Source organism: Cariama cristata, unplaced genomic scaffold (genome assembly GCF_000690535.1).
Source record: "Cariama cristata isolate BGI_N322 unplaced genomic scaffold, ASM69053v1 scaffold36730, whole genome shotgun sequence".
Taxonomy (NCBI): Eukaryota; Metazoa; Chordata; class Aves; order Cariamiformes; family Cariamidae; genus Cariama; species Cariama cristata.
In genome coordinates, this window is record NW_009594819.1 from 28,363 (window position 1) to 43,259 (window position 14,897).

The 14,897-nt window shown below is 39.7% G+C and overlaps 1 protein-coding gene across 1 annotated transcript in view; it reads right to left on the reverse strand.

Annotated features, from left to right (window-relative positions):
- The window catches only part of LOC104161054 (zinc finger CCHC domain-containing protein 7-like), a gene marked incomplete at both ends in the record, with an annotated part of 32,503 nt that extends 26,035 nt beyond the window's left edge, over window positions 1–6,468 (reverse strand). The window contains 3 exons of the mRNA XM_009699356.1: window positions 3,285–3,455; window positions 5,088–5,213; window positions 6,425–6,468. Of these exons, the coding sequence (XP_009697658.1) occupies window positions 3,285–3,455; window positions 5,088–5,213; window positions 6,425–6,468 (341 nt within the window). The remainder of the gene's footprint in view (window positions 1–3,284; window positions 3,456–5,087; window positions 5,214–6,424) is intronic.
- Window positions 6,469–14,897: the final 8,429 nt, after the last annotated feature.

Consider the following 14,897-nt stretch of genomic DNA (forward strand, 5'->3'; position numbering starts at 1 on the left):
CAGCAGGAGGAGGACAGACAGACGAGCAGTCGAATGCACAGCCCCTCTCCCCTGCTCAGAGATGACACCCAGAAAGAACATGAAGGGAAGTCTCCCGTGTCTGACTACCAAGCTACAGGGTCAAACCTCCCACTGAAACTCCATTATTCCATGATTCTGCAATATGAGGACTGAATATAATGACAGAGGTTATGGAACATAGGCTTTATCATGTAGAAGAGTTATTCGGATAAACTTCAGTATTTGGCGAAAGGGAGGAGAAGGCCTTCTTAGGACTTCTCTCATTCTTTGACCAAATAGAAGAAATAAAGGTAGGGAGGAGACACTTAGAAGGACATTCAAGTATTTCTGAATTTCAAAACACAACAAAGTTTAGGGGATTTGAACAGGTGTATTTGGAAGACAAACATTTAAGTCATATCTTTAGACAGAAAACGAAGTAGGGATGTATGCTGATGTTATCACAGCTTGCCTTTTATCCACACCTTTTTGTGTTTAATTTGAGAAAAAAAAATAGCATAAAAAGTTAATTGCTATGTACAGGACTGAATTTCTGGGACATGTAAAACCATAATAATATGATACAAAGTTAAAAAAAGATAAAAATATGTTTAATGGCACTTTAATTTTCATCTGTGGATCACATCAAACTCAGTCCTTACAGCATAACCACTGCTGCTACCAAAAAGCAACAGTGAAACTAAAGAAAGGACATAGCAAGTCTTCTACCTGTATTTATGAAATATGAGGACAAATCTTCATGTTACAGTCACACCTGAACCTCCTACTAAACTGAATTAAGTGTCCTACTGCAAAGTCATTACCTTCATCTAGTTTATACTTTTAAAATTAAATTCAGCACTTTCTATGTATCTGTACGAGAAGTACACACATTTAAAGACTATCTGCAAAGGGTTTTGTACACACACACACAAAAGCACATGAATACAAGACCCTTCCAACCGTAGTCTTCTAGTATCACTTGATGCCATAAAGTGATAACATCATTGGAATAAACTTCTGCCTGGTTATAATCCCACAGATCTTTTATGTTAAATATGGTTATTAACCTTGAAAATTTTGCTTCTTTTGCCAATCTCTTTTTCTTCTTCTACCAAACTTCCAACTGCTATAACACTCAACACTTTCTTAAGAATACTAAAGAATACTTCTGTATAAAGGTCTCCTTCAGAGGTAGAACACTCTTGCCAAAATAGTTCATCCTGCACTGAAACTTGACATGAAATTATTCATCCAGGAGGCAAAACCTTAAGAACCAGTGGTGTCTTGCTTTGAGGTACACCATACTTAAAAAATGAAACAGAAGTTGCTATTTGTGAATTCTCTGAGCTGTTATCAAAAAAATTTTGTTTAGAGAGAGAGCGAGAGAGAGTGAGAGAGCAAGCAGCTTTACTTAGGCTACATCATGTTTGTAATAATTTTAAGTGCTCATGTTCAACATCTTTAGATTTCTTCCGAAGCATGCAGTGGTGGTGCATGACATGACATTCCCCACATCCAGGATTCCTGGCAATTAGTGTAGAACTGACCTAACCTACTGTGCAGTATCATAAAATCACAGAGTGGCTTGGGTTGGAAGGGACTTCCAAAGATCATTTACTTCCAACTCCTCTGCTATGGGCAGGGACACCTTTCACTGGATCAGGTTGCTCAGAGCCCCATCCAACCTGACCTTGAAGACTTCCAGGGATGGGGCATCCACAACCTCACTTGACAACCTGTCCCAGTGTCTCACCACCCTCATCGTAAAAATTTCTTCTTTATATCTAATCTAAATTTATCCTCTTTTAGTTCAAAACCATTGCCCCTTGTCCTGTCAGAGAATACACTGTATGTGGATGACCTTCAACATACTTCAGTATCCTTACAGTACTTGAACATTTTTAATATTTCCATACCTGGTTTTATGCCAAAGTTGCTCATTCATTTATCCAAGACAACTTTGAATGCTCAGTAAAATCCAATAGCAGAATGCCTGTGTTTTATGGGGCCTTCATCTCCCTATGAGACAAATGGAAACCCTTCTCCCATTGTGCTGCTCAACCTGAAACAAGCAGCCAAGCCTCTGGTGGGAAATACACTGGACATCCAACCTTTTAGTGAGATGAAAGGAGCGCTCCCATACTCCCACTTGACAGAACCATTTGTACTATGAATTCAGACGCAAGCTTGCTAACACCTCTGAAACCTTGTTTTGTTAGGTACGGTATGGAGATTATTATTTGCACTAAGTACTTTTTTCTCTCCAGTGCTTGTGACATAGACGCAGCGTAACATAATACAAATGAGGAATTAGAGTGACTGCCAACAGGACCAGAGTGTCTACCCAAGCTGAATGAGCTGGTCTAAGGAGAAAAAGTTGGATGCTGAATGACAGTAGTGAAGATGGAAAACATCACTGGGATTAAGACAAAACATCAGTACGTTCCAGACATTAAATGTTTCTATCAATACTTTTCTCTTAATAGTAGAGTATACAATTTTGCAACTGTTCCACTACTTCACAAATTCTCTTACACTATCTATGTGATGGGCTTGTCCATAGTGATACGGAAGTAGGGAGACAATTAATTTAATCATTACCTTTCTTCTTGCATGTTCATAAATAATAGAGGACTCTACTGAAAAGCAAGCAGAAACTAAGCTAAGCACATGAATATGGTTGCAGATCTGCTTCCCTATAAGCTAACGCCAGATAAAATTTTTATTCACCTATACTTGCATAAGAAATAAAGTGTACCTTTTCCATTTTGTTCATGAAGTACTTTTGCAATGTAAAATGCAGCATGGTTATAAATGCCTCCCAAACCCAATCAGACATTAGTTTCAACTTCTAATCATATTTTCATTGATGAATACGTGATCATAGTGAAAAAAACACGGATATGGAACTCTTGGAACATCAGAGTTATTCTTTACCTCTTGCTGGCATGCTTGCAGCATGCCATGTCTCCAAATTTCAACCTCCCCACACTTCCCATTCAACAGAAATGAGGATATTTTTCTCCACACTAACTAAACTGGACAAAACTAAACTAAAGACTGAGTGTTTAGAACACTCCAGTTTGTTTTCTTTGAATCATTATTCATGAAAACGGTGGTACTGTTAGGTAATGACTAACTACAATATTTTCATATGCTTATACAAATATGCACTATATAAAATTAAAGAAAATATGAAAAGACTGTGGTGGTTGTAAATTCATTTTTTGACAGATACAAAACCAATAATGACTGAGCTCTTTGCCATGGACTATACTCACATCAGCATAATGCCCCTTCATATCACAGCGATTGCAGTGTTTATTCCAATAGGCTTTCTCAAGACATTCCCTGAAATAGTGGCCAGGCAAACAGCAGTTCAAACAAAAACGTTCTGGGCAACTGTTTTGTAGATGACCTCTTCCTGCACACAGGCAACAAGGGGGAACTTTCTATGGAGAAACAAAAAGAGAATTATGTTAAGCGAGAATGTTTCAAAAGATTAAAGAAAAGAAAAAAAATCAAAAGAGGAAATGAAGAAGATAGCACCCCAAATAAATGTCTATTGCTTACTAGGAATTGCAGAGATGTTATGTTTCATGAAGGAATCGAAGTGAAGGAAGACTATGAATAGAGCAAAACTCGAAGTTGTAACTCCATAGATTTCTTCTACTTTCTTGATTTGGACCTTGCACCAGAAGCAGTTGTTAAATGCCCAATACTAATGTTATTTGCTCAGTGAATACAGCAAAAATAATCATTAAACCGGAAAGTATATTTCACTCAGAGCAGAAGCGTTGGGCACTCTGTACGAACACTTATCTTTTCATGAAAAATCTTAAAAGCTGAAAAACAGAACTGTATCATATGAACATGATATACAGGTTGTAACACAACATACTGGACTGATTTGTAAATATGGTCTGTGCCACAGACCACTGCACTGCGAGCAGTCTAGGGGTGGGCAAGAGTCTGGCGGGGGACACAGTCGGTTGGTTGACCCCCCAGTACAGGGATATCTGTACCATACGGCATCGTGCTCAGCAACTGAACTGGGGGTAAGGAGGTTTTCCAAAGTAGGTGCTGCTCAGGAACTGGCTGGGCATCCGTCTGCTGTGCTGAGTGATGGCTTTTGCATCACTGTGCGTTTTTTCTTCACTTGCTATACTGTCTTTATCTCGACCCATGAGTTTTTCTTGCTTTTGGCCTTCCAATTCTCTCCTGCACCTCACAAAAGGTGCACAAGTGAGCGGCGGGTTGGGGGCTTCGCTGCCAGCCAGGGTCAGCCCACCACAACCACTTGGCTAAACACCTTGTGACTCCCACAAACAAACACATGGAGCGACAAATATAAAATGCTGAAAACTATTCTGAGGCCATATCTGTACTTTTTAAAGTCAATTTTCTCAGTGACTGAGTGTATCTTCACTCCAAGGGCTAACGTTTCAGCTGGGTGGGATGCAGTCACTCAAAAGTCTCAGCGTGGGTAACAGTCTCAGGGACTGAGGTTTTTACAGACTCTGTTGTGGGGACTGGTAAATCCAGACTCTCATGCAACTGCCCCCACTTCTTCACAGCATAGTGACTGATTTTTAAACCTCTAACCCCTGGACAAACTTTCTGAATATCTGGCATCTATCTGAGCTGCTATTATTTCCAATTTCATCTTGTCTATAACATTATTCACATCATGGTTCGTTATATAGATATCTGCTTTCATTCATTTACTAAGGGTGATTTTTGGATCCTTAGGTTCTCCTTGTTGAAAACACATTTGAAAAACATTTTACATCTTAAAACTTGTTTTACAATATGAAAAAAAAGTTTCTATATTGTACTTGAATCTCTTTTCACTCAGTTTATACTTACAGATCTTTTCTCTCATAAAAACAACAAAAGCAATGACCTCCACAAAACAGACAGCTAATTTTATACAGTAAATCGATCTTCTGCAAGCTATCCTTCATCTTGGAGCAAACTTTCCATGAAATAATAAACCACTGAAGTAAAGTTTCTAACGGGAAGGACAAAAGAGTATTAGAAAAAACAGCTGCATCTGTGAGTAATTCAAGTGTTGGATTTACCTTTGGAGTAGGACAGTTCTTGGACAAATGACCTGGTCTACTGCAATTTCTACAGATAACATTTTTATCAGCTGTGTAGTACCGCATGCTGGTATGTCTCACACTTGCATAGTTGGAGATCTGTGCCTGGTGAGACAAGGAGAGAGAAATGTATTTATCATTTGAGGTTCTGTGGTTTAGTGTTTGCTAGGACTGGAAATTTGTAAAGGTTACTGCTGGTAGTGTTAAAAATCTAACTTTTTAGAAGTACAATTTACACATCCAGGTTTGAACAGGATAATTCTGTTACAGAGAAGTCTGCCCTGTCTAGAAGTATTGTCTTCTTCAGAATTCCACTCTGGGACATTCTTTCTTGCTGTTTAAAATTGCATTTATGAAGCTTTGCTTTCCTTTGACTAGTCAAGACACTTTTACTCACTATGCTATTTTGTGATGAACTGGAATTTTTCCCAGAATACAAATATAACTAACATTAATTGCAAATGCAAGTTACACGTTCCCTTGCACACATTAAGGGAAACTTCTTCGACAAAGTACAATGCTATACAAGTCTAGACCCAATCTGCAATTTGCAATTGTAAAGAAAGATTTAAAAAGGAAAAAGAAGAAAAAAAAGAGAAGCTGGAAAAAACTCCCTCTCTCAGTGACCTCACACATACTTTCTGTGTAGTCAGACAGAACTGAAAATCCTATCTTCAACCTTTATTGCTTTGCAAACATCACAATTTTTAAAAACTGAAATAAAAATTTGGAGAAGTGAACGGGAGAGGTACAAAAATACCATTTCTCTTAAGGGCAAGAATTTGTTAATGTCACCTGATTACGTAAGCTTTACTGAACCCTGGAAAGAGAAATCGAAGGAGTCGGACCTTACAGCTCAAGCTTACTCTTCTGGGATGCTACGGTACCTTGCACGAGTACTCCAGGTTACAGCCTGACTGTACCAACTCCTGAGCCAAGTCCAACCTTGGGAGTGCAGGAAGGCTAACCAAACACAGACGGCTTGTAGTGCCGCCTGTGGGAATGGGATTTAGCTGCCACAAAACAATTACTAGTCTCTGAAGAGACTGGGAAGGAAGAGCCAACTTCCTCCTCCGGGAGTCTATGCAGGTGCTCCAGTTCCCGGCACCCTCTTCCCACTCTGCTCGTGTGCCTCCCCCAACAAGTGAACTTCCTCCTGCTGTACAAGAGCTCAGGCTTCGCCCGCCCTTTGGAGGACACTGCTAAGGATTCCACACAAAAACTACAGATGGATTTTTCAATCCCACTTATCTTGCTTTGCTTGTTAATAAACATAAAAATAAAGAATTATGGAACAATTTGGTTGTCTGTGTTACCTCTAAGTCTTTATTACAGATGGACCAGTCCACATCAGCTTCTCCTGAAAAACAGAAATAAAATTGATTATATTTAATTTATATGAATATTTTTCTGTAATACATTTAACATTATGGTTACTGCACTTATTGAAACTGATAACAGACTTTGAATGTACCAAAGTGGAGAAAGTAGTTCTGTCTTCAGTAAAGGAAAGCTATCAACCTGCTTGGTACCAAATCTGATTCACCTTTAAAATCAGCACATGTCCAACTATTGAGTGGACTTTATTTGACATCACCTTCTTGTCCTGCTTCCCAAGGTATAAAATCAGGCAAGGATTTAATTTCTTCAAAGGCAGAGACTCCAAAGCTTCCAATTGCAGCCACCTCTATTATCTCTTCATGAACTCATGGGGCTGCCCAGCTCAAGTCCAGAGGTTGCCAGAGTGGACGCACATGGAACAAGAAGTTAACCCACAGCATAAAATACAGTTTTCCTCCTTGCAAATTTGGAAAATCTGTGTCTTCAGCACTGCTTTCTGACTGCTGCATGCCAAAATGACTTTATGCATAACCACAGCAACTAAGACTGTAAGCTAAGTAACTCTATTTCAAAACAGAGTTTGATAATGTGGTAATAAATCAGGATGACACACTGAATTATCAACTGTCACACCATAACCTTCTCACACACAGTCTTTGGATTGGCAGAAGTAAAAAGAAAACAACCAAAAAGTAAATAAAAGGCAACAAGCTAGAAGAATAGGGATGCAGTTACAGCTGTTTAAAAATTCTGGGTGTTAACACTGTTTACTTCTCTCACTGTGCAAAGATAGCTGTACCACCACAGCATCTTTTTCATCATTAAGGAAGGATTCGTGTCAACGGAGGTGCTCACCTTACCTATCCTTTTACAGTAACCATTACAACTTGTGTGCAAATTAATCTCATGTGTTCGCACACTTTTTAATGCAAAATGTCCCATCCTGTTCCCACAATCCAAATCTGAAGCATTTATATGTGTTATTAACACAAATCACAACAACGTCAAGATTTACAAACAGTGAAAAAAACAGTAAAAATTTATCCAACTGATATCCAACCATTCATTTTCAGTAAAAGGGAGACAACTAGAAATTAAACTTATACCATCTATAATGTCATGTCTAACGCTTCATTTACTGAAAAAGTCCGTAATTTCAGCTGAGTGCGTAATGCAGTATTTGGATACAAGGTACGTGACTCAAACATACAATGGGTGCTTTAGAGCATAATACTGCTTGCTGCTGTTCTTCATCCAAAAGTTGGGGCTAATACTATCTGCACTAATCTGAACAGCACTCTGAAATATTTTTATTTTCAACATTCACTAATGCCAACAATCCTAATGACCATCACAGAGGCATTAATAATGAATTAACTGGCCTATTTGTAAAGCAATTTGAATGATGTGTTGTACCTAAGTCATGGTACGCATAGCAACTGCCATAGCAAGAACTCTAGTACAGGTATCCAATGGATCCTTCACCCAAGCATCATTCAGGATAAGAAAGTTTCACCAGAATGAGAGGTGGTACCATGCCCGCAACCCTGGAGATCGCTTCTCCCAGACGCTCAGGTCTCAGCAGAGAGGACAGAAAGGACAGCATCACATCAGCAATCTTCAGTGAAAGTGAGTCGTGTGTGTACGCCCAAGGGTAAATTAGGCCTTTTGGTGGCTAATCATTAAAAGCAAAGAAACGCACTGACATATTTGAGTGCATCATTTATTACTTGGAAGCCTGTAAAGGAAATTCATTCACAAAGAAAAAAGGTATTTGTGATTCAAAACTCTGCCCTGGCCATCAGTACTGTGAATGCTGTGTTTCACAGAAATGCACATGCAGAATGGTTGACAGGTTACAGATCAAAATTACCAGCAAATTAACTCCTGTTAATCATGAGGCATGTCCTTCCTGAGGACAAACCAACTAAGTTTCTCTTCTTCACTGTCAAAATCCCCTGCTTCACAGGGGAAAACCATGATACAATGATTCAAATATTCCTGATGCTAGAAACGAAGACTGCTCAAATCAGAAAATAAATACAAAAGCTTTAATGCTGAATGAAATATCACAACAAAATCTCTCTTTACTAAATCTGTCTGGTGACTTAAAAGTTAAGTCTAACTCACAACAGATCGCATAAGGCTTTGTTGTTACTCACAATAAATTCTTCAGAGTGAAGTATGTAGGAAGAATTATGCTTCTAGAAGCAACTTGAAATCTTGCTTTAGGGACTCAGAAAAATCTGCAATGATTTTTCTCGTTGACCACAGCATTTTGTCTGGCCCTAAATCATGAAATAAATCACAAAACTCTGCTCAAGTTGACAAATACCTCCCCCTCCCCCCCGATTCAGTTTGCTTATTTGGATGAATTAACTTGTCCAACAGACACTTCCAGTCTCTGGGTGGCTGCGGGTTCCCCCGAGCTGGCCTTCTGGCCACTCCACCTCCCACCAGCCGTGCTGCTGCCCTCGGCTCGTCCTCCAGCGGCAATGCCCATCCGCGTGTTGGAGACGCCTTTGTACCGTGCTCTCCTTGGTCTGTAGCATCCATACTCTTTATTTTCACTCCTTCACACTGAGTCACGCGGGCAACAGGTCTGGGATCACAGATTTGCAGAAGCTCTTCCCCCAAGGACACGGTGGTGGCCCTGTACACAGCCCTGGGGGTGGACGGGCAGCCGGCACCCCTCAGCCCCTTGGGGTGCCCGAGGATGATGCTCTCCCACCTCACAACCCCAACCATCAGCCTCAGACCCCCTCCTGGGACTGAGAGGGCGATTGTAGTCAAAGCACAGACACAACACACATATGCTAATTGCTGAAAGTTTCAGTATTTAGCAAAGGCTGGTGCAATGAAACCTGCCACCTGATGTTTTACAAGGCCGAGCCTGTACAATGTTGAAGCATTTCATCCTTTTTTCAGACAGACACACACACAGAGGGTGGATTTCTGCCTTCAGGAATGGTGCGATGAGTACTTTATTTTTACTCTTAAGAAAGCAGTAGTTAAAAAACTATTCAGATAATCTCTGTCAAGATTTTCCTTCTTTTCTGTGAAGAAGGTGCACACAAAAAACTTACATTACTTAATGGGTCCTGTGAGTTTTCATGGTGTATGAATAAAATCCCTCCCGAGTATCTACAACAAATTTGTGCTTTTATTCTTTCTCATCTTCATTTGTTAAAAGTAATCTCCTTCTTGAGATTACAGTAATTTCTGTACTCCAACTAAAAAATTAACCACTGACTTTGTCATATCAACTTCTTGTATTTATACTTTGAAAAATCAGTTTTGTCAAATCACAGAACAGGGAAGAAGAAAAGGGAAAGAAGAGGATGCAAAATATATACTGTTTAGCTGAAAATGGAAGAAGCTCTGGGCAAGGTTCTTCCTTCATAAAGCATTACACTTTGGCTGTCCTGTGCCTCTACACAATAGGATGAATGGTAAGCAACAGCTTTGCTTTTATTTAAAGAAAAATTTTGAAAGATCATTGAGATGCACATGTATCCCTCCACCAGCATGAAAATGTAAATTTCCAAGCAGCGCTCATGGTGAAGCCAGATTTAGGACCACTGTTCAATGTGCATTCAAGCCTCCCCTCTTTCATTCCAGAAAAGGAGAGGAGGGGAGGAGGGAGAACAAGGACCAGCAGTCAAAACCTGAAATTGCCCGGAGGAACAATCCGTTTCCACAGAACAAAAAACTGACTTAGAATAAACAATAAACTGTTCAGAAGATTTCCTTATCTGCCGTACCACCAATGATCCCAGCAGCCAAGCAGGCTACCTCTGCAAAAGGCAGGGCACAGTCGGGCACAGATTTTGACCCGACCAAAAGTCACGCTTCTATTTCACTCATTGGAGCTGGAAGACAACGTACCCTGGTTCTCTGTGCAAGTTCAGCCTGCTCTGCAAAGGTTTATTTCATTGCCTCATTTAACAACACAGAGAAACTGCAGAGCATGGACATTCCACTTTGAAAATAAAACACTAAATTCTCTAAAAGGGGAAGGCAAGTGGTTCCCCCGCTTCCTTCTAACTGGAAAATACATGCAGACATGTATTTTATTTAGTTTATTTTATGATCAGTTCAGTAAAACAGGTTGCTTCAAGCTGCGACAGTACGATATGTGGCCTGAAGGGCAAATACGTTTCAAAGCTGGGCTTTAAAAATTGGATTTTGACTGCTAATTAATATAGCATATTACAGAATAGAGAACCCTAATTACATTCTACTGTAAGACCTCTGTGGCAAGGACTGTTTCAGACATATCTCTGAACAATATTTAGCATGCCAGGACACAGCTTCTGCTGCTACTGGAGTAATGAGTAACATTTTAAAATGATAAGACTTACACCCCTAAAAATTACCTAGATCTGTAAGAATTTCAAATAGTGATGTTTTACATGCATCTGAAAATTCCTGCTTATGTTTGAACCAAAGTGATTCAAGTCTTATTGTAACGTAATTTGCTATAACATGTTTCACGCTTTTTTGTGTTCAAGCAGCCCTTTTTCCAAAAAACAAGGAATGGAGGTATGAAGCGATACCAACCAAGCCGTCCCAAACCAGAAATCGAGATTGCCTCGACTGCTGAATTTTTCAAAGCACAGGAATTCAGGTTTCTATGCACTAGGATGCACTGTACATCTTTCTCTCCTAGGAAGATGTGTTCCAAGTACCCATCTATATATTCATATGTGTGTGTGTGTGCGTATAGATATACATGCACACATACGTATGTCACCAGAAGATTTTGAAGTAAATGACACCTGCTCTACTGCCACCGAAGACTAACTGTGAACTGAAAAGGGAGCTAGTCCTCCTTACGCTGCCTGAAGTTCCTATTCAAGCTGCACCCAGACACAGTGCAGCTCAGGTACGCAGGGCTCCAAAACATCGCTGTTTGCAGGGAGGGAACCGCAGGTCTGAACGACTCCTGCAGCCAGCGGATCTCAGAGCACCGTCCGGAGGGACCAGTCATGGACCCACATCACAGACGTCTGTTTTCTCGCAGTTCCAGCTCCATCCCAACACCGACAGCTCCCTGCAGGGTACCAGGGCTAAGAGATCCACAGCAGCCACAGTGGATGAAGCCCTCTCTGCATCACCCGGTTACTCAGATTAACCACAGCACAGAAGGAAGGGAATCAACTGTGGTATTTTTCTTAGACACTTCTAGGGATTTCTCAACTTTGCTTTGATGCGAAAAAGATGATTTACTTAAAAATAAGACACCTGCTGTTATAATGGATTACATGTCAATATTTCTTTAACGCAACTTTAAAACAGATCTATAAACTCCCACAGAGAAATCAGTCAATGTAATCATTGACAGAAGTTCAATTTGAGGAATTTTCTCATGGCAAGGAAAGACTCTCTTGCCTCTCCCCTCCATATCTAATATACATACACATGCAGTAATATGCAACTTTTTGTCAGTGAGAAAATACCTGCAATACTTTTTTTTTAGCAATGTTTATCTGATCCAGCATGATGTTTTTGAAAGGCATCACAAAATTGGAAAGACGACAGTGCACAAACAGCAAAACTCAACTCATTTTGAAATGAATTAAAATGTAAGAAGTTGACTGAAGCAAAGGTAGCATTGTTCAAAAACATATCAGAGTTTAAAAAGAAAAAAACCACACCTCTGAACAGTCCTGCCTAAGTGAAAAAAAAAACAAAAACAAAAACAAAAACCCAAAACCTATTAAAGTAACTTTAAGCAAACTTAGGCAGCCATTACCCATGGGAGAAGACTTAACCGTCACTGCCAGAGAAGAAAAGTCTGACGGTTGGGGGCTACGACATGGTACTTATAATCCCCAGGCAACATGCTTGGCTGGGGCCCGCTGCAGGGCTAGAGCTGCAGTTTTCAAGACAACTCACAGGTCACGAAGTTTAACGCACGTGAATTAAGAGTACTTAACCAAGTAGAGATGCGCACTTTTGATATTTAAAGCAGACATTAAGAAATACAAAAAATCACCCAGGTGTTAGCACATCCTGCCTCTTTTTATTGAACGCCAGGCATCCAGTATTGCATTTCAGCCGTCTGTCTCTTTTCTGTGTAGCTGAACTGTTAGACAACTTCTCTAATGACAAATCCTGCACCTTCTTCCAAGAGTATGCCCTTTGGCATCTACCTCAACTCCATATATTTTTATGGCTATGTATGGGTAAGATGTTTCACACACCAAGTGGGAATAAAATATGCAGTGAAAAAAGCAAAAGACGATATAATTCTGTAAATCATATTCTTGAGGAATATGTATACCACCAAATTGCTAAAATACATAGACAACTTGTTAAAGCACAAATACATAGTGCGCCGTTTCTATTATGTGAGTACGCATAATTTTCTGTCTGTTTTCTGTCTCATGCTATAAACACTGCTTCCTTTAGTCTTGACCACTGCTAGCAATGTTAATTCACAAAACTCAGTGGCTCATGATTTTCAAAGCTTAGCGCAACATTTGCAGAACAAAGTAGGTTTTTCTCTCTTTTTGGTGGGTACAAGTATGGGGACCACAGGAACAGTTAAATTCATGGCATGGTTGGTCTACCACACAGTCGGGGGAATTCTTTAAATAGAGCCTGTCACTCTCTTTGCCCATCAATGGGATTTCCTTCTCAAACTGCTGATTCGTTCAGGTACACAACAGAGGAAATTTCAGTTAACCTTTGTTTCACCCCGGGGAAAAATCTGTCTGGAAAGTATAAAATGAATAGATTAAAAAAAAAAGAAAAAAAGAAAGAAAAGCTGCAGGGTTATTCTTCCTAGTGTTCACAGCAGTCAAAGTTAAACAGAGAAAAGGAGGCAAACATGAACATTTTATTCCCACCAGAGAATAAGGTATAATATATGATTTAGAAATTCCATTGTCTGTACTGTGATTTCTAATTTAGAGATGGGAAGAATGAACACAAATCTATTGTTCTCATCGGGTGCATCAAGAATTCACTTTTTGACTATTTCCTATATGACTGAAAAAGGAATAATAGGTTACTTTGAAGAGAAAGCCCTTTTAGCTATTTGATTAAGTTGTCTTAAATACCTTTTAGATTCCAGCAATCCTTGGTGAAGGGAAAAATAATAAATGCCAACTCAAAATTACATATGAAAAAATGCATACGGAGACAAAACCAAAAGTACAGTCATAAAATAAAGGTAAATTTCAGGATTATTGCCAAAAATGGCCTTAGACTGTTCTAAGTTATTCATAAAAACCCCTGTTTTGAGATACAATTATAATTTCAAAATAGGAATAATAATTTTCATTTTCTAGTGTCATTCATCTGACAACATGCCTGCAGTATTCACTCTGGTATCAAACTGAACGTTACTGTAAACCTCCTCCCCAACCAATCTTTGTAGGACTGACTGCTGGCAGAGCTTGGGCAGTACGGTCAAGGTCCTGGCATGGAGGACTGGAAGGTCTACATGGGTTTAGCTCCAGTGGAAGTCATATATTGAAATTTCTTATGGGATCAATAGGATGCCAAGAATTGATTCTGTAGTACCGAGACTTTCCCTATTTAAATGATCGTTATTGTGCAGCAGTGGCAATACCACACTTCTTTGAAGAAGGCCATAAGGGAAGCCGGAGGCTTTGGCAGCTCTATAACCACGCAGAATCTTCATCTCTTAATCAGCCTGTGAAGAGTGGTATCTACTGCAGTTATCAATGTTAACTATTAGAGTCCAGAAGCCTAACCAGTGCATGCACATTGGTCTGATGATTTGTATAGATTCCTTCACACAGTCAGCTAAAATAGTACTCAGTTAATGGCTAAGACCAGAGCTGCAAGAGCACCGTTGCTTCACTTCTCAAGTACCATTTAACAGAAAATCTACAGTTGCGTCTTTAGAATCTATTTTGGCAACACATTGCATCTTTTTCCACAAATACAGAATGAAGGAGATATAAATACAAAAGAGAGAACAAAGTCCATGGAGCCTTGTTCTACTGAGGCTTGTAGTGTGTGATATGGCAAAGTCACTGTGCTTAAAAGAAACCATGTAAGAGATGTGCCAAGAACATTATACTTCTCCCCACAATGGAGAGGAATCCAGATTTAAAGCTCTTTCTAATGATTCATTAATGCTTCAACTGATTAACAAAACGAAAACCGTTAACCATCAACTGTATCCTAGAAAAACAGCATGGCTCACTTGATGCTGCCATTAGAATCACAGAATTACAGAAACATTTAGGTTGGAAGAGACCCTTAAGATCATCGAGTCCAACCATAAACCTAGCATGGCCAAGCCCACCACTAAACCATGTCCTTAAGTGCCACATCTACATGCCTTTTAAATATCTCCAGGGATGGTGACTCTGCCACTTCCCTGGGCAGCCTGTTCCAGTGCTTGACCACCATTTTGAAAATTCTTCCTAATATGCAATCCAAACCTCCCCTGGCACAACTTGA